The sequence below is a fragment of the Dreissena polymorpha genome, chromosome 3, assembly GCF_020536995.1.
Source record: "Dreissena polymorpha isolate Duluth1 chromosome 3, UMN_Dpol_1.0, whole genome shotgun sequence".
NCBI classification, from domain to species: Eukaryota; Metazoa; Mollusca; class Bivalvia; order Myida; family Dreissenidae; genus Dreissena; species Dreissena polymorpha.
The window spans coordinates 62,549,721-62,571,052 of record NC_068357.1 but is presented as its reverse complement, the minus strand read 5'-3'; the positions used below and the strand labels follow the sequence as shown (position 1 = coordinate 62,571,052).

General features: G+C 33.9%; 2 protein-coding genes across 3 annotated transcripts in view; one reads left to right on the top strand and one right to left on the bottom strand.

Annotated features, from left to right (window-relative positions):
• The window catches only part of LOC127874432 (uncharacterized), a 164,726-nt gene that overhangs the window by 35,445 nt on the left and 107,949 nt on the right, over nucleotides 1-21,332 (bottom strand). The window lies entirely within an intron of this gene.
• LOC127874429 (NPC intracellular cholesterol transporter 1 homolog 1b-like) overlaps nucleotides 15,507-21,332 on the top strand; it is a 17,247-nt gene continuing 11,421 nt past the window's right edge. Inside the window, exons 1-3 of the mRNA XM_052418744.1 lie at nucleotides 15,507-15,632; nucleotides 17,666-17,786; nucleotides 19,544-19,667. Of these exons, the coding sequence (XP_052274704.1) occupies nucleotides 15,610-15,632; nucleotides 17,666-17,786; nucleotides 19,544-19,667 (268 nt within the window). The 5' untranslated portion in view covers nucleotides 15,507-15,609. The remainder of the gene's footprint in view (nucleotides 15,633-17,665; nucleotides 17,787-19,543; nucleotides 19,668-21,332) is intronic.

The window sequence follows — 21,332 nt, the reverse complement described above, 5'->3', positions numbered from 1 at the left end:
CAAACTTGAAGCGTCATTTGAAGACACATGAGGATGGATGCATAAAGTTTTCAGTGTGCGCTCAGTTTTTTAAGACTGAGGAAGATAAAATGACACGTTGATGAGAAGCATTCTGTTATCCCAATCATGTGCGAAAGTTGTGGACTTATTTTTTCCGGTAGAAATTACAGTTTCTGTTCTGTGTCTCATGCGTAAAGTTTTATCACATGAAAACCATTCACCCAAATATAAAAATAATAAATGGACAATATTATTTGTAAGCAATCTACCCTCTGACCGTAACCGGATGTATTTAAAATAGCTTTCCGTGTGTCCATCTTTTTTCAACCCTTTCAATACACTTGCTAACATAAACAGCAATTGCTTGTGTGAGGTTTGTTTTACATATGATGAACCTATTATGTCACCTAATCGGTGTGCATTAAATATTCGCACTAAACTGAAAAAGATCTGCACAATGCCAACTTGTCTTTACAGGAGTATTGACCTTTTTGCGTTTTGGAGTTGTGCGGGTGAAGACGATTTGAGAACCCATTACTTCAACAGTTTTCCCCCCATTCTCCAATCTTATGGGAATTATCCCTTCGTGGGACTTTTACTGGTATTTTAGAAATCCAGTTTCGATCTGAAGAATTAGTTCTCTATATTTCAAAGTCTGGCACTTATGGCCCTTTTCTCTGTTATCGAATTGCCATCCGTTATCGAAGTATCGCCATACCCAGCGTGTGTTAGGAACGACTGCACTACCTTATTTTATAACGCTTTCAGTCTCACTTGCCCTTGAGCGATGACTGTAAATGCTGCTGTGTCTTAGAACGCGTTCAGTCTCTGAATTAATCAGGAGTAACGGCTGGACAGAGTACTGCGTCTGGAAAGGCTTTCAGTCTTTGGCTAAACCGTGAGTGAGGAGTGTACATGCAGGTGTGTCTGGGAACGCTTCAGTCCTTGACTTACCAGCACATTAAAACTGCAAGGCCAATGTGTCTAAGAACGCTTTCAGTTCCTGACTTACCCATAAGATACGACTGTAAAGGCATAGGTTTCTTATCCGGGAACGCTTTTAGTCTTTACGTACCCATGAGTGAAAGTAGACTGCACATACTTTCAGTTTCTGACTTACCTACAAAAGACTGTCGTACAGGCGGTTTTGATTGGGAACACGTTCAGTCCCCGAGTGGTAATTGCACAGGTTCTTTGTCCGGGACCGCTTTCAAACCTTGACTTACCTGTGAGTGACGAAAGACTGTACAGATTGACTGTGTCGGAGAAAGCTCTTTGACTTTAACTTACCCCAGCGTTACGATTGCACATATTGTTATAGATGGGTTAAACATGCAGTCCCTAACTCACCTGAGAGTGACGGCTGTACAGGCTGTACAGGCTGCTCGACATTGGAACTCTTTCAAATTCTGACATGCTACAATCGGCGCCTCCTACTTGCATTTTCAGTCGGCTGCAAGTACAAGTACACATTTATGTTAACATACAAATGAAGTTAAATGGGAAGATGACGATCACTCAGAAGTTTAAATGTTAGCCCAAAGCTTCCAATGCTTAAGAAATCGATCTTCTAGCAGGTTTTCAGATCTGTGACTTGAGTAATTATGATTATCTGGAAGAGCATCTAAACGTTTCCAATTCATTCTATTATTACGGTGGTGATAAAGCTTTAAAGTTCCGTCCTGTATACAATGATTTCACAATTAACACATGAAATTTCGCATTCGTAGTTAAATTATGTGTATGTATAAGAGTTTATACTTGAATAGGTATACAAGTGCCAAGTGTTGACGTCACATTCATCGATATTTGATAAAACAGTTACATTCACATATTCAGGATTTCAAACAGGTATGACAAGACACTCGTACGTTTTAGTAGAAATTGGAATTTCTTAGTCGTATTCAAACATACCTCGCTTTGAAATTTATTTTGGACTTTCGATTTCAAAATCATATCAACAGTAATATTAAAAGAAAATTGCGTATTAGAAAAAAAATAAATTAAATAAAGTTAACATTCCTGTATGATTGGAAACAAACTTTATTAAAATCTAATAAAGTAAGCATCAACAATAATGCGAAAGTTAACAAATTACAAATGCACTTACTGCCAGTGTTATCGCTCGATAAAGGTTCTATTATACATCACACTCGAGTCATTAAAGGCTGTTATCTCCAAATATTTCAATATCTTGTGAGGCTATTGATAGCGTAAGCGTACTTCTAGATCAATAAAATATCATTTTATACATAGATGGTGACGTCACTACGTTATTGTCACTAAGACCGGTGTGTACACAGTGCTTACATATGATAAAGTTAGAAACTTTAATAAAACATTGCACTGAAACGGGTTACATTCCGCTAGAAAACGACCGAAACAAAGAAGATGCAATAAGAGTCGATTTTGATATGTAACGGTTTCTTTCTCGCAAATGACATGACATACTTTGTTTTGTTTAAATCTAAACAGCTAAGAATGTTCTGTCAGAAAAGGTATGATTATGGGGGTCTGGATGTTCAACACTTTGCATTTTTTTTGTTTGAAGTTTTCGCTTTATCATTGAATTATATTAAGAAAATATTTAGTATATTGTGACCTATACGTTGAGCGGCAGTAATAAAAACCGATGCACACTAGACGGGGTGCAAGATCACGTGACTTTGTTGGATTTACGATTGAACGTTAATGGATTTAAACACACCGGTGTGTGGTGCTTTTCTTCAAATACCTTTTTAAAACTTATTTTCTTAAGAATTTCAACTTGTGCATTAAAACAGTTGCTGCTTATTGCAATTTGAAATACATAGGAATTACTTTATTTAGTAAGCCTGTGTTTTTGGCCAAACAATTCGATGTGTAACGCATTCATGTACAGGCATATGCTGCACGCAACGTGAATTTTTGTCACCGATTTCAGGCGTATTGAATGATTTATTCGTAGATATCGGCACACAATGCAAAGAAACTGTCTTTTATCGACACAAGATTTTTGCAAATGTATTTCAATAACTTTAGATATTTGCAAAAATAAAGGTATTGACGGTGTGTTTATATTTTTTCCAACTCGTGTGTAAATCCCTGTAAATCCCATTGGTCCTGCACCCTGAAAACAATTAATTGTGAAATTCTGACTATAACCTCGTGCGTACTTCATCATCAGCCTTTGAGTATCGTTGTTAGGTCTATTATCAGAAAATTCCAATTCACATTACGACAGAGCCTTTGCTGGGAAGCCCGATCGTTTCGTATTCGATCGGCGCGATACACATGCTTCTGGAAAATATAATAAGTGACGTACATGTTCTATAAACGCGCAGTAGCAGAATTCTTCATATACGGCTGATCGAAGTATAATTCATGAACTTTAAAATTTCAATGACAGGTTGTTTACTTTTTATGCCCATTGTTGAACTATAAGCCAATTATATCAATTTCACATTCGATAGATTTATCGGCGTAGCTGTCTTAACCATGTTATAAGATTTATCAACAGCCTTGAAGTAGCCGAAAAATAGATTCTACAGCATAGGCGATATTGAAAGTTAATGGGATGCAGATTGCGTTTTGCAACGATGCTAGCGGAATGTAAAGCGTAGAGCTGTCGTATCTTATAATAAAATAATCAGAGGGTACAGCACTTTAATACTCAAGTCTCCATATCAATAGGAAGTGTGTTAGTGTATTTCGAAGTTTATGAGGTCCTTCCACACCTTGGGCTGTGCGGACCCGAAGTGTGTCGCAGAACTTTATCCTAATTTAATAACTAAACTTGCAAAGGTTAGGACGAAATGGAAAAATCGCTGCATTTTCAAGCTATTTATAGCATAAATATATAAATATAAAATATATAAATATATATTATAACATATTTAAAACACTTTATTTTCCATTCAATAATTTAGAGCCTTCAATTTTCATCTTTTATTTCCAAAATCAAGATATACGCCAAATATCGTACGCCAAATATCGAATTTAAGGTAGTTCTTGCAATTTATTGTATATTAACGACTCCCTTAATAAATAACGTCTGATACAATTCCACCAGATTTCTTTGTTAATACAACTGATTTCCTTTCACCTCTGAAAGGTACGAAATGTCAACATCTTAAATTTTATTGTGGATCTATAAAAACAAGACCTTTACATAAAAAACGATGCCATACATAATTTATAAAAGGGCATCTTAGCCCTTTAGTTACCCGAAAGTAATTGTTGTAAGGGCTGCTTTGTCTCTGAATGCTTTCAGTCTCCCATAAGCGAAGACTGTGAAGGCTGCTGTGTCTTGGAACGATTCCAGTTTCTCACTTACTCGTGAATAACGACTGTAAAGGCCTCTGAGTATGGTTACGCTTTTTGTCCCTGACTAACTCGTGAATGAGAACTTTACCGACTGCTGCGTCTATGAATGCTTTGAGTGAGAGACGATTGTTTAGTCAGCTGTGTTTTTGAACGCTATAAGTCCATGGCTTACCTTTTTTGACAGGAATGTCTGGGAACGCTTTCAGTCCTTGACAAACCCATGGATGACGACTGTACAAGCTTCTGTGTCTGGGAACGCTTTCAGTCCCGGGCTTACCTACGAGGGACGACTGTACATACTGCTGTATGTGGAAATACTTTAAGTGACTCCATGGCTATATCATCAAAACGACATACAGTCTGCTGTGTCTCATCTGGGAACGCTTTCAGTCCGTGTCTTACTTATGTTGTGTCTGTGACGCTTATCTTACTGTATAGACTGTGCAGGTGCTGTCTGGGAACGCTTTTAGTCCTGTACTTATACATAAAGACTCTACAAGCTGTTGTGTCTGGAATCACTTCCAGTCCCTGACTCATCCATAAAAGACGAATGTACAGGATGTTATGTATGGTAACATGTTCAAGCCCTCACTTAAACTAGAGTGATAGCTGTTCAGATTGCTTTGTAATGTCACCCTTTTGTTACTCGCATGTTACAATCGGCGCGTCCTTCTGTCATGTGCATGACACATTTATATTAACATTTAAAGATTTTGAATGGGAGGATATCGATAGTTATTATGTAAGCCCAAAGATACAAACTCTGAAGTTGTTGTGTAATATGTGTTCATGTGGCATGTTAATTATGATAATGCGGAAAAGGATCTAAGAGCAGTTCTGAAGCATGTAAACGTATCACATATCTAATTGTAAATAATAGCTGTGTGAACTGGATTAGCTTTATTGGTATTGTTTAGGAATCAAGAGTTTCGTCTCCATATAGAATAGTTTCAATGCTGGGGATGGAATGGATATTGTGTTTATAAGTTTGTCTCGAATATGTACATGCTTAGTTTATTCCAGGAAGTAATGTGAAGGTGTTTCATTTAGTCCACAGAGACAAAACGTGGATATAATTATGTTGGGGCTAAATATATGTCTATCCTAGCCGCGTGTGTAACATTTTAGAGCGTTTTTTCGCTGTATGATAGAAAAAAAGATTTGGAATTGGTTGATCTATGTGTTAATTAGGCGATCAATTTTAAACACAGTCGAAAGCAGTTAAACATCATCTTCCAATGCTTCAGCAACAAACCACTTAAGTGTTGTTGATAACAATATTCAAAGCCTGATGAAAATAGATGTACTTCATACAGGTCTACGTGAATTTTATATAATTGGTTTTACTAAAACATGGTTAACAAAATTCCATCTCATCTACAAATCTCGTCTTTGACGGCCTCTGCCAACCAATCTGTAAGGATCGCCCACTCGAGACACATTGTTGCGTTTCTATATACGTATGTGGAAATATTGAATTCAGACTATATCTTTTATTAAGTTACCTATAATGTATATGGATGGAAGTTTTTCCGTAAAAAATAAATCCATCTGTTTGTCGTCATTTAATAGACCGCCTAGAACATACATGTATTACATTGAAGATTCAATAGGGCTAGCCAGAGAAATGAAATTAAATGAAATAATTTAATAAAACCATTAGTGAAGTTGATTTTAACATAAATGCTCTCGCATTAAATAGTCGGCTTGAACATTTAATGATCTATGTCAAAAATACGTATTCGGTATTCTCACAAAGATTTTCAGATGAACAATTCTGTAAGCATCTTTGAAAAGCGCAATAAAACTAATTATTAAGTATAATATATACATATAACATATGCAAATTTTTTGCACATTATTTACGCATTTTATTATATGCATTAATACATAAGATGTTTAATAAGACATGTTGTTTTTAAACAATTCAATTACTGTTATAAACAATTATTTGATTTATAATTCAAATAATTATTTTTTAATTAATTTTATTTTAATAAAAAAAAACAATGAAGAATAATCGAACCTGAGGAGGAGCAATATCACTATTTGAGATCTGTTTGCACGTACAGTTTTAGCACCTAGAAATACAGATGGCATGCTATCATTGCTAGATTACTTTTTAAACAGGAAAATGTGATCTTCGTGATAATAAGAAGGTCAACTGTGAGGGACGACTTGCTATAATTTATTTGGTGCATATATTTCACAATGTAAATTATAAGCTTCAACTAAGATGTACATAATACAAGTTGTTATTTTTTTAACATACAAAAATATTTGCACTTATACATTAACTCTACAAGTACACACTATTCATAAGAAAACAAATCTGGTCTATTTGCTTTAGACGCATAGTAATTTTTTGTGTCGAACTTATTTGAATTTCAAGCCAACAGTGTCACGAGATAACGGTATTTGCCACGGCAGCCTGATAATCACATGCTTAATAAAATAAATACAATAAGCAATTATGTGATCTAAATGCATCTCAGAGGGTCAATTTCAAATTGAATATAAACTGATCAAAAATTTATATGGTTGTATATAAACATGATAATATATTTTTTTAAGTTCAGATTCACAGTTGATGCGTTTGATGGTTGTTTTGCATTGTTTAGTTACCCTTATTAGTATTTTGCCCACGTGCAACATACAGATATTGTGCACGGAGTTATTCCAGATCTTCATTTATGAAGATTTTTTCCTGTCCGTTGTTCATGTCTTCTATTGTACATATTTTGCCTTGCACAATAGCTTGGGAACTTAACTATTCGGGCGGGGTTTACGTCCGGCGCGTTTTCCAGTCCTGTGTGAGCGGTCTATTTCATCGACAGACAAATCAGCACCCAGGATCATCTTCATCATCCATGAACCTGTTTGATTGCCCAACTGAATTTTTGCATTCCCAAGTTCGTGAGAATGTGCCCTTTAATTAAAACCTATCCGTTATTAACTTGAATCCGTTATTGACCAGGCGTCTGTATTTAAGTAAACGTTATTTTGAAATAGATTATTGAACTTTCGATTTGAAAATCATCTCACTACTTATTTTAAAGTAAATATGTGTTTTAGTTTAAATTAAAATAATATGCATTTTTTATTCTTGTGTGATGAGAAACAAAATTTATTAAAGTAAGCTTAAATGATACTGCGAAGGATGACTAACTTCAAATGACCACACCTGCAGTATAATTGCGGCGATTTTTATCCCAACAGGGTTCATACTTGCCTTAATCTGTTATCTGATATCTCCAGTGGAACAATCAATAAAGTACGTCACGCTATTTTTGACCATTTTTACCCCCTCACCCCCTCCTTTCGCAAACTGTCACAAATCACGGACCCCCCCCCTCCCGCCAAGTACGTCAGACTTTCGAACATTTAATTAAAATGTAATCTAAAACATACGCACACTGTCCAGGGCAGTTCACTCAAGCAAAAAGTGTGACATCGTCTCCTTTGCATCGTTGCATAGCGCCAAGTTGTATCAACTGCACTATTGTTGAAACGTGCACGCGTACGTTGATGTATAATATATTATTATGTTCCTGTCATCTATTGTAATTTTCAGAGGTCTTTATAAGCGTCCCAGGATGATCTTGCGGGTATCTGTAGCACATGTTGAGGTTTTCTTAAGGGAATGTTTCGCAAATAACACATTTTGCCAGTGACTATATATTTCGGGTTTAGCTCTTCTTTTCCAGATTGTTTTGTCCATATTGGGTTTCTAACATTTCTTCTTGATCACACAAGTCATAAAAATGTGTAACGATTTTTGAACTTCTTGTCTTAACACTAACTTCGCGTAGGGCTAGACGCGTTTTGATTCATTTATCTTTTTTTAGACACACTCAATCAACTGTCATAATATGTGACGTTTGCATTAAATGTTGATCTAGACGTTACTGGCTAATGAAAATTGTATGAAATTTGTTTGATTGCGTTGAAACAAATTTATTATATTATTTCAATAATGCCCCAACTTGTTGGTATCGTTACACATTTCGCTTTTATGGTTAATATTTTCTATTGAGAGGATACCAGACAACAGATAGTCGACAGCATCGAGAGTATTTATGTGTAGCATAAACAACTGCTTTATTAACCGTTTCTACACCAACTCTAAGTTGTCTAAGATACTATGAATATGTAAGACAACTTCCACGCCAGTCAGCATAATGAGACTCACCTATATTTGGATAGCGTGTAGAGCTGATCGTGCATCAAGTCCTCCAGCACCATGGAGTCCACTTGACATGAAGATGTAAGCAACGTTTTGAGTGTAATTATCAACGTTATTTTTAGCTGTTTCTGTCACTGTAGTTGCTCCCAAAAGTCCAAGATTTGTGTTTCAGTAAGACTTTATTGTCGTAAATAGAGAGCTCAATACTCTAATGCTTTGTCGGTTTTCTTTTCAGTTGGGAGCACTAAAATGGCTTTGCATTAAGTTAAATGTAATAGTCAATATTACTGACAAGAAATTGCCATCACTTTACTGGATACCTAAATTACATAAGACGCCATATAAAAGTCGTTTTATCGCTAATTCAGTGTCTTGTACCACCAAACAATTATCAGTGTATCTTACATCTGCATTGAGTGCTATTAGATATCATATAGATAAATTTTGTAATAAAGTTTATGAAAATAGTAATATTAACCTATTTTGGTCAATAAAAAACACCTTAGAAGTTATTGATAAAATTGAAAATAAAAAATATAAGGTGTCACAGGTAAGTACTTATGATTTTTCGACACTATAAACAACGCTTCCTCACGCTTTAATAAAATCCAAACTTGTTTCTTTGATTGAAAAAACTTTTGCTAGAGAGAAATGTTTGTATCTAGCTTTAAACACTAAAACAGCTTTTTTTACTAATCAGATATTAGATAATTACATCATTTGGACTGGTCTTGACTTCTGTGCAGCACTTACTTTTCTTTTGGATAACTTGTTTGTTGAATTTAATGGTAAAATATTTAAACAAATTATTGGCGTTCCTATGGGTACTAATTGTGCGCCACTTATAGCTGACCTTTTTTTATATTGTTATGAAAGCGAATTTATGTTAGAATTATCTAAAACTAAGCAAGTAGATTTGATTAACTGTTTTAACCTTACTAGTAGGTACATTGATGACATACTTAATTTAGATAATCCATTATTTGAACAATATATTCACAAAATCTACCCAAAAGAACTAGTCTTAAATAGATCGTGTATATCCAATACAGACGCTGCGTATTTAGAATTACATTTAACTATTAATAAAAATTTGATCAAAACTAGTTTATACGACAAACGGGACGATTTTAACTTTGAAATTGTGAATTTTCCGTTTCTAGATGGCAACATCCCTAAAGGACCTTCCTATGGTATTTACATTTCGCAGTTGGTACGTTATGCCAGAGCATGTTCGTGTATTAAAGATTTTAATGATCGTAATCTTATATTAACTAAAAAATTGCTAAAACAAGGCTTTTTGTATCATAACCTAAGAAATAAATTTGCTAGATTTTACTCTAAGTATGGTGATTTAATTTCAAAATATAATGTTTCTTTAAAATGGCATTTAAATAATGGAATCTCCCATCCATCATTTTACGGAGATGTTTTGAAGCGTGTCCGCAAATTAAAATATGTTAAACCAAATGTTCATATTATACTTTTCAATTTAATTAACTTGTTTTTATCAAAAGGATACGATGCTTATGTACTTAAAAACACGTGTTTGATGGTTTTCGATTCACTATATCTTTCTTCCCTTAAAATTTGGAATCATTAGTGATATTATAGGCATTTTTCACTGTTGAATAAAATTGTGTCATTGTGTCGTATGAACAAATCTGCATGAATACTACATTATAGGCATTTTTCACTGTTTAATTAAAATTGTGTCATTGTGTCGTATGAACTAATCTGCACGTAAACTACATTTGGACTCAAATCGTACATCAAATAATTTCTGTCTTCAGTTGTCAAAACACCTATATACTGTTTGATTCCAATAATGTCGCTTTAATGGCATTACCATTTTTATTCATTTGCTTCTTAATATTGAATCACCTAAACTTGTTTTATTAGTAGCACAGCCCCATTAATATTTTTATTTAGTACTGCCCTTGGAATTTGTTCACGTCATTATGTCATTATGGATTTTTGTGACGTCATACGACCGACTTTCCCAGTTGTAATCTACATGCATAGGTCATTGGGTTTATAACGTTCCATTTTACTTATATTTTCTCTTTGATAGGCGTTTCTTGTTTGATTTAATTATTTTTAATTTGTTTAGCAGTCACATAAACAACCAAGCTATGTAATATGGAATTTTTACACCCATTATTGCTGCTTCTTCCTGTATTTGCGCGATGATTATCTGAGATATTAACTCTATGATTCTATATTCTCAAATCTTTTCTATAAAGAAGGAATATAGTTGACAATTGTTAATAGTTTTATTTGATCGTTCGTCAAAAAGTTGTTATTCTGTTACTCTTGTATCTTCAATGCAATTGAGTAATTAAATAGTAATTAAATTGAATGCGTTTTAATTCCCTTTTATTATTGTTTAATTTGAGTTATTATGCTATGACGTTAAATTTTATTTACACTTAAATGTATTATGAATATTGCTGGGCCACGTGTGAGGTTGAGCGCTCTATAACCAGGTTTAAACCCCCAATGCTTTGCATTGACCGTTCCAAGGCGGTGACCCAAGCTTTATTCATATTTTGTGTTTATGTTGGTTTGTATTGTGCTGTATTGTGCTGTTCTGTACTGTTTTGGCAATCGGTCACTTGCCTTAAATAAAGGACCAACTAAGATGTCACGTAAACATTCGATCACACGTCATGCGTGAATTGCCGTAATTTCTTGAATCGCATTAACTGCATTTTGTTACGTGGCGAATAGGGCAAGTCCGTCCCATTCCCTTTATGTCCATTCATCCGTATAATAACGTGGAATGAAATATATAACAACAAAGTCATAGATAAATTCCATACCAATTTAATATCTCTTTCAATTCCTTTAAATATAATTCATTTGTCCAAATATATAAATACAGTCTGATGGCTTCATGATTGGACCTTTCTGAGTCTGTTCACACATAAATTTATGCGAAGAGTGTCTTTATTCTGACAAAATTTGCACATATTAACTGACAGGTTAATTTGCATAAAACAAATATAGCTTTTATTCAATTCTTGATTGGTCAATACAATTCCAACTTCGTACTTGCTAATTGTTGATTGGCCGACTCCCTAAATGTACTGATTAAATGATGAACAAAACGTGAAGACAATACTATTTACGTTCGACCGATGTTATAGATGGCTGGCCTATATTATAATTCTCGAGGCAATGAGATTGCACTTTTAATTAGCACGTTCGGCCAGTTTGACGGATGATACAGATTGTCGGACTTGATTATAATTCTCGAGGCAATGAAACTGACTACTATTACATGTTTTATTTGTTTGAACATCTTTTAAGTATACAGACTTGAGGAACATATTGATCCTTCAAGTTACTGGTCTAGAGCACTTTAACCATGTATGCCTGTTTTTGCGAAATAATTTAAGCAAATTTCTAGACTATTATTTTATTATAAATTCATATTTTTTATAATTAGACATATGTTAATTATTTCCCACAAAATTCAAGTATAGATCTTTAAAGAAGATTAATTAATAATTTCCAATTTATATATAATGAATACTATTAATATTCATCACATTGCATTGTGGTAAAAGATGTATTAATAATTTAAACTTATTTAAAGTTTTAATATTCCATAATATTCATTACGTTACACATCTTTCACGATTTGAAAAATCCTCAACCACTGCTGGGGATATGGCATTGATAGAAATATTATCTACACATTCAGTTGCATTGCATTTCAGAGTTTCTATCGAGCATCCAAGATCGACGTATTCCGTACTGAGCACCCTTCCTAAACACTACTTGCATCTATATAGATACACTCTATGATTATTGAGGTGTATTTTCCTTAGATTTCCATAGATTTTTCAGCCGATGTTTAATTATTAGAAAAAATACCATATCTAAAGTGAACTAATGTTAACTAATTATGTCACACCACTATTAAGAAGATGTCTGCAGTATGACCTATGGAAATATTTGACGTGTAAAACCAAATGCTTAGGCATTAAATAATTGCATTTTCTATCACAACATCTAGGGGCTGTCCGGCGAGCGCAATGATTGGTTCCCTCGTTTTTTAACTAGGCGACCCGGGTGCAAGCATGTGAGTTTTGATAGTGGTCACCATACCAGACAGGTGGGGTTTGCTGCGTGTACTTCCCCCCTCAACACAAGACCATTTGAAAGTTTAAAATCTATCACTAACAACCTTATAATTCACTGTACACTGTTCACTGTCTTCAAATGTAAATGAGATATTTGCATAATGTAACCAAGATAATACCATTTGATTGAGTGAACTAAATAAAACAAATATAATTATACCTGCGTGTCTTTCTAGCAATAACTAATAACATGCTACAGTCGAAACCCGATGGCTCGAACTCGCTTGGCTGAAATTTCTGGTTGGCTCAAGCTGTCCTCGAAGCACCGATTTTGTTTGGTTTTATATTCATATAAAGTTTCGTTGAATGGCTCGAATTCTTTTTTTATTCATTATAATACATACAATGTATTCATGTATATGATCATAAAACAAAGTGATACCATGTAGCCGCAATAATGTTCAAACATGTTATACAAGATATGCTAATATATACTTTTTTGACCTTGTGGTTTCCTTTTGATTAACAAAAAAGGTTAAAATGTAATTTTTTTCCTTTGGTTGTTTGTGATAGGTGTTACAAAAAAGAAAAACAACAGAATATTTATGAATAAGGATGAGTTGCATTAAGTGGGAAGAAAGCATACTTGACTTGTTTAGGAAAGTTTTATGTTTTTCCATATTTGTTCAAATGTATCAAGAGTATCATTGTTTAGAACTATTTATTTTTCAATTTGAATTTTCAGTTTTAAATAATTGATAAAACAGTTCATTGTAGGTATTTGTTTTCTGTATTTCATGCTGAATATACAATATTTCATTAATATAATTATGTAATTCACAGCGTTATTAACGTCTTGTATTTTGAAGGTATTTACCCTTTCTAAAAGAGATAGTTTAACATTTAATTGTTGTTTCTCTAGAAAGGTTGTCAATTGATTCCATAGAGGTTGAATATTTTTACACTCCCGGAAAAGGTGTTCTATTGTTTCAATATGATCACTACACATATCACATAGATTTGTGTTGGATAGGTTGCACTTAAAATGATATTTATTTGTAGCTATGATTCTGTGGATGTATTTATATTGAAAATATCTCAGTGTGCTATCAGTAGTTGATTTGTATGGCATGATAAATATGTGTTTCCAATTAAATTCTTTTTCTCCAAGAAGGTTTCGCCATTTAGTTTGAGCTTTAGAGATATCGATAGGGTTTTTTATTTGAAGTGTGTAAACTATTTTGTTCGTTTTGTTTTGCAATTATGTTTTCTACGAATGTTTTATAGTACATGGTGTGTTATTTATATTGATAACAGCTTTAATATGTATGGGTATACTTTTGATCAATGTGTAGTACATCAGAAAATTACTTGTAGGTATTCCGAATATATAGCATAAGTTGTAAAAAGAATAGAAGTCGTTTATTATGTAGTCGTACAATTGATCTACACATTTTATGTTTCGTTCGAACCAATGTTTATAGAAAAACGTTTTATTGTTAGTAGTTATGTCTTTATTATTCCATAAAATGGTCTTACTGTCTATTTTGGTTTTTAAATTATGAGTATCTTTACACCATGTCGATAGAACATTAGATAGAAATATGTTTTGGGTTGAAATTTCAAATGATTTTAAACAATATTTACATTTTTGTAATTTAGGTAATATGTTTTTTTATAATTGTTTCATTTTCATTGTTTGTAAAGGTTATTCCTAACGTTGTTGCTTCATCTGATGTCAAGTTGAATTTCATTTCTTTTTTAAGATGAATATTACTTTTTTAAATTTACCTACTCTTAGCACAGTGCATTTACTTTTGTTTAGGCCCGATGTCATTCAAAAAAGGGTTAGCGATTCTATAAGATTATTGAATGAGTCACTACTGTCATTTAAAAAATAATTTGCATCGTCAGCAAAAAGGGACTGTTTAATTTCTACGCCAGGATCTAGCGTTATTCCCTGTATATGTGTATTTGATTGGATATAGTGTGATAGATACTCGATGCATATAATAAATAGCGAGGATGAAAGTGGACATCCTTGTCTTACTCCTCGTTCGATGTTAAAACTATTTGAGAAAAAGCCATTGTTAATAATTATACTGTTAATATCGGTATAAAATAGTTTAATCCATTTAATTAGACTTTCACCAAACTTCATATTTTCTAAGCAAGAGAACATAAACGAATGGTCTAGTGAGTCGAAAGCCTTTTCGAAATCTGCAAAGAAAATGAGGCCAGAATTGTTTGATTGGTTGAAATAATTTATGCATTCTTGTATCAGACGTAAGTTTTCACCAATGTAACGTCCTCTAATAAAACCAGTGGCTCGAATTCGCGAGGATCGAATTAAAGGATGGCTCGAACTGTTTGCATAGTCCCGGTCATAACTTTCACACGCCATTGTGTTCGTTTTGATCGAACTCGCTTCGATTAGGGGCGCTTGATTAAAGACACGCCAAAATTGATGTCACATCGGTTGCAAACGTGTCATCGACTCAATCGTTGTTTGATTCGAGTCGATGACATTTTGTATAACATCTGTCGTTTTATTTTTGTTTTATTTTCAGACTTGCTGGCCGAAATGTTTATTTTGTCTAATGACGCCTAACCCCAATTAATACAATTAATACATAAAATATAATACTTACTATATTGATCAATTGTATGCCATAACGTTTTTCTTAAATCAAGATAAATCGGACTCTTCATACACTATCCAACGGAGTCTGATAACTTTTCCATATGTACGCGTGGTTGCAAACCTTCGAGCGTTTCGTAAAATGGCACACTACCATGGGCTTTATAACCTTGCTTTCGTAAGGATCGACATACACCTCATATATATTATTTTCTAAATAGCCATGATAAAGTCTAATCACACCGCGTCGTCCCGCCGATTCGTTCAAATAATATGGTTGATATGACTGATCCTTTTAATTCAAGTGTAAGGCAGAGGCGGAAGACTGGGAAAAACGCCTGATTTAACTCATTAACGACCAAGGTCACCTTAGCCTGGAAGACATGTACATCTTTACAGAACGATCGTAAGTGTCAACTATACTTTTTATCTAGGTAATAGCCTTTGTTATTGCAAATATAATCATTATAGCTAATAAGCGTTTGTGTGTCAGTTGTATACTTTAGATCCGGTAGATTGTCTTTGTAACCTAAATGGTTTTATTTTTCTGAAGACGTTACGAAGAAATCTCGAGATTCATGAACTAGTGGTCTTATTAAATGATATTATTAACTGTTAAAGAAACAAAGAGACAAAAGTATTGATTATTTTTGACATTCCGTTCGGAATCTGACCTGTTCACCTTGTGTAAAATGACAACCATTCTTGAAGAGAGAGCATTACTGGAAATTGGATAATTGAAACAGTACACAGCTCATTTTGAGCATATAAAATAATTTAATTACCATTAATCTTCGATAATGTTGAAGTTAAGACATATTGGCCGCATAATTAAAAAAACCCATAAAGGAACGATTAATTTGTTATGGAGGCTTTCCAGAACATGTGCTATTGTAACAAAACCTGAACATGTAAATTTCCGGTCATGTACTTAAAAAAAACTTGCGTGAATTTTCAAATGCACATTCAATTTCATTTTATGAAGATAGCTTTAACCGAGTTTTTCCTTATCCGAAATAACAATTATGTTATTTATACTTTTTTTCAAGGACTGTTTTCACAATATATGCGAACTCTAGGACGTCAAAATTAATTCATTAACAATTATTAACCTCTATCTAACTTTGATAAACATGCAATTAACGGTAATTGAACGTCGCTAGGTTGGGAACGTACAATGCTATAATGTTACATCGTTGAAATTTTTATTGTAAGTCACTACTTTTCGTTTCTTAATAAAATAAAATGCAATTGTTTATGCGCCATGGACATTCATGGAAAATAAAACAGTATTATTGTTATATTTGTATATGTATTGGTTGATATATTGACAGTACAGTCCAACGTTTATTTCACAGGTTCTGTCAAAACAAAATTGGCATATTATCGTGATTGACCTCATTGATATAACATGACACCATTGGTTATACGTTTTGCATTAGAAATAGCAATCACTGCAAAACTTTAGAATATATTGACTTCTGGATTTCATTTTGGTCTGAATTGCGTTTGTTCTTTGCATACACAGCTTTGCTGATCAAAATATACTCCATGACAATAGCTAAAGTATTTGCTCTCTTTAAATATTACTTATACTCGTTTCATCAATGAGATTTACATTTTTGTTACAATAAATGATATTTATTTCAAGCTCTGGGACGACAGGCCGAACAATGATCCATATTGCCATATAATAATAATTTCGTTATGCCCAGGTCAAGATAATATTTATGATTTCTGACAAATAAATCTTGATCATTCAAAATAAATTAAGCTTCCGCAATTATAGTTCAAACAGAATATAATATTTGCGAGAGAAAGGTGGGGCCAAATATTTTATAAGAAATTGTTTCAATTTTTCCTGAAATGAAATACAATTTGACAAAACATAATTCTATCAAATTGCATTAAAACGCAGTATGATGTGCTTGACTATATAAACGGTCTGTTGTTTTATTGCTGGAATGATTCACATCTTGGTGTGTTTATTGATAACAAAAAACCTGTTCCTGTATGTTTTATTTTATTGAATGTTTTACATATGCAGTCATTCCATTTTGAATGAGCCTGCAAGAAAACGAACAAAAAAAAAGAATAGTTAAAAAACACCGTAAATGATGTGTTTCCTATTCCCGCACTGTTGAAGACCATGGGCATCAACCCACAGTCTAAACAGCGCTCATAATATTTAAGTATATACTGCACTTGATATATCCTATATATGATTTATCCTTGACTACATTAATATTTAATTAACCACAGTGTAGTCTTATTGAGCTAGAAGTTTACCATAAACACATAAATAATAGTGTTTATACTAAAATTGTATTCATGTATCAATATTTTATAGACTGCAGTAAAATCCGAATATGGCTTGTTGGCTGTATATATTATTTATGCCTTTGCGACGTTATTTAGGATGTACCATTTTAAATGCAGATTTGATGACGAAGCTATGGGGGCATTAGCTAGCGACTTAAATCACTTGTCGATTGGCTTTTGTCTGGTTTTTATTTACCTCGCCTTCACTGTCAGTAAATTTAGCTGTATAGAGCAAAAGGTACTGAAACAGACATTTCAGACAAACAATATAATGCCGTTATGATTGGACGGGCTGTTCTAGATGTGATGATGTCACGTGCGTTGTGACACAGACGCTGGTTTGGTTGAGTCATTTTTGTTAACAATTGCTTAGAACGTTTCTTTGCAGCATGCGTATATTCGGGACTAATTAATTTGAGTCGAAGACGAAGTCATTAAAAATTGACATTGTTGTTTCTAGCTGACTTACTGCATTAAAATGTTTGAAAGGCATCTTATTTAACAGTTCATTCCTTCGTATGTAAATGAGGTCGAAATAATTTTGTTTCTTTTTTCTATATAAAATCTTGATGAATCGCATCTTATCCCAGTTCTAAAAAATTTCATCTTTCAGAAATTTACCAATAACCTCTAGCATCGTAGTTTTTTTGTATTCAGTTTCATCTAATTATATTTTATATGCGGTCATAAACCATAAACACTATATTATTATAAAAAAATTCGCCCTTGATAATCACTTCTTTCATCTTATATTTCTTAATTAAACTTATCTCCATAGCTAATGGATGAAAACTTGTTTTGTCCGAAACATTTCGCTTGGACACGGGATTGTCAGTCTGTTAATTTCCTTTTTTACTTCACGTAGTAGTCATCTATTTAAAGTCGATAATATAATAAAGATTACTTGACTTATGAATAAGTATGATTCATTACACATATGTTTAACATGTTGGTATTTCAAATTATTATTTTAATACTATTTGTACACTTTAGTGTCTATCGTGTAATTATATTATATTTTAATAATACAAAAATGATGAGTACCAAGTTGATGGTGTAAAATATTGAAAATAAATCTGTCTTTTCAGTAAACGAACATGTTTTATTTGACGTAGTTAGGATTTTGCTTCCATTTCGAGGTTCCACATTTAACACAGATTTTTTACTAGTTCGCAATTTGCATTTATTGTTTACACAACGATTGTTTTTTACGTTCTTAAAATATCATTTTATTAACATTTTAGTTAATTTATTAACATTTAACAACACAAAATAAATGTTTATAACATTTGAAAAACATACTGTATATAATCTATGCTTGATTTGTCTAAGTTGTTATTATTAAAAACAAAATTATACTGTTTTTGTATAAATATAAGATGTCTACATGTACTATATTTGGAATTTAATTTGTGCATGATAAAGCTAGAGGGGAATGCTGATTTAACGCATGTCTGAGAAATTGCTATGCTCAGCTATGTGTCGAGCAATTGTAAATTAAAACATAAAAATTGTATTTGGAAAATCGATATAATTTTGTGTTTAACTTTGTAATAAAAGATCATTGGTAACATATTATTACAACACTCAAATGTCAATTATAAAGCGTTCTTTTAATAATAAGTGCATGAACGTATTAAAAAAGCAATTGCATTTCCATCTTTCTATTCGCTGGTAGAGAAACACAATTTGTAAAAGAGAAGAGAGGCCAAACATATGCCTCAAGCTTTTTAACAATTCTGTACACAAATCGTACTTTTCAGTCTTAATGCTAAGCAATATAGCAATAAATCCAGTCTGGAATATTAAGTCAAAAGAAGTTTGTATGTTTGTATTGCTAATGTGTTTACGAATAGCTAAATAAATACTGTTAAATATTAGAAAACATCGTATATCAAATGGTTTAAATGATGTAATTTTTAGTAGAACTAACACTTCTCCGCAAATAATGTCGTCCGTTTCTGTTTCCTCGCTCACCTTTCAAGTCCCGTGCAGGGTTTCTTGGCCATCGCAGGCCTCCTCAGCATCGGCATGGCCATCGTGTTCACGTATGGAATCGGCTTCGCCACGGGCATCATGTTCGGACCCATACACCAGATCACACCATTCATGCTCCTAGGTAAGTGGTCCTAATTCATGAATATTTTTTTTAAATAAAATATCTTGCATTGTTTAAAGTAACATCATCGCTATACTGTTTAATTTTTATAACAGGGTCTCTAACATGCTTTACAAATATCGTAATATCCCTGTGTTCAGCGGTCTAAGAATAAGAATTGAGCGAGTAGTACATGCATATACACGGTTGTAAAACCCTATTATTACCTATAATTTCATTTATTGCAAGTAATCTTGGTTTGAAAGAGGGCACTTAGCTGTATACAAATTAATCCATAACATTTTGTCATTGATTCCAAGACAATTATCCTAGAAATGTTGTGGTATATACAACGAATTTGATCGCGTATGTTCTGAATCCGACATGAAGGTATCGACATGGATGACATGCTGTGTATCCCTCAAGTAGGTATCGGCGTGGATGACATGTTCTGTATCCCTCATGTGTAGGTATCGACAAGGATGACATGTTCTGTATCCCTCAAGTAGGTATCGACGTGGATGACATGTTCTGCTTCCGCCATGTAGGTATCGACATGGATGACATGTTCTGTATCCCTCATGTGTAGGTATCGACAAGGATGACATGTTCTGTATCCCTCATGTGTAGGTATCGACAAGGATGACATGTTCTGTATCCCTCAAGTAGGTATCGGCGTGGATGACATGTTCTGCTTCCGCCATGTAGGTATCGGCGCGGATGACATGTTCTGTATCACCAATGTAGGTATTGGCGTAGATGCCATGTTCTGTATCTGCCATGAAGGTATCGGCGTGGATGACATGTTCTGTATCCCTCAAGTGGGTATTGGCGTATATGCCATGTTCTATAGCCCCCATGTAGGTATCGGCGTGGATGACATGTTCTGTATCCCTCATGTAAGTATAGGCGTAGATGACATGCTCTGTATCCCTCATGTAGGTATCGAGATGGATGACATGTTCTGTATCCCTCATGTACGTATCGGCGCGGATGACATGTTCTGTACCACCCATGTAGGTCTTGGCGTAGATGCCATGTTCTGCATCTGCCATGAAGGTATTGACGTGGATGACATGTTCTGTATCCCCCATGTAGGTATCGGCGTGGATGACATGTTCTGTATCCCTCAAATAAGTATAGGCGTAGATGACATGTTCTGTATCCGTCATATAGGTATCGAGATGGATGACATGTTCTGTATCCCTCGTGTAAGTAAATGCGTAGATGGTATGTTCTCTATCCGCCATGTAGGTATCGGCGTGGATAACATATTCTGTATCCCCAATGTAGGTATCGGCGTGGATGACATGTTCTGTATCCCTCATGTAAGTATAGGCGTAGATGCCATGTTCTGTATCCCCCATGTAGGTATCGTCGTGGATGACATGTTCTGTATCCCTCATGTAAGTATAGGCGTAGATAGTATGTTCTATATCCGCCATGTAGGTATCGGCGTGGATAACATATTCTGTATCCCCCATGTAGGTATGGGCGTGGATGACATGTTCTGTATCCCTCATGTAAGTATAGGCGTAGATGCCATGTTCTGTATCCCACATGTAGGTATCGGCGTGGATGACATGTTCTGTATCCCTCATGTAAGTATAGGCGTAGATGGTATGTTCTATATCCGCCATGTAGGTATCGGCGTGGATAACATATTCTGTATCCCCCATGTAGGTA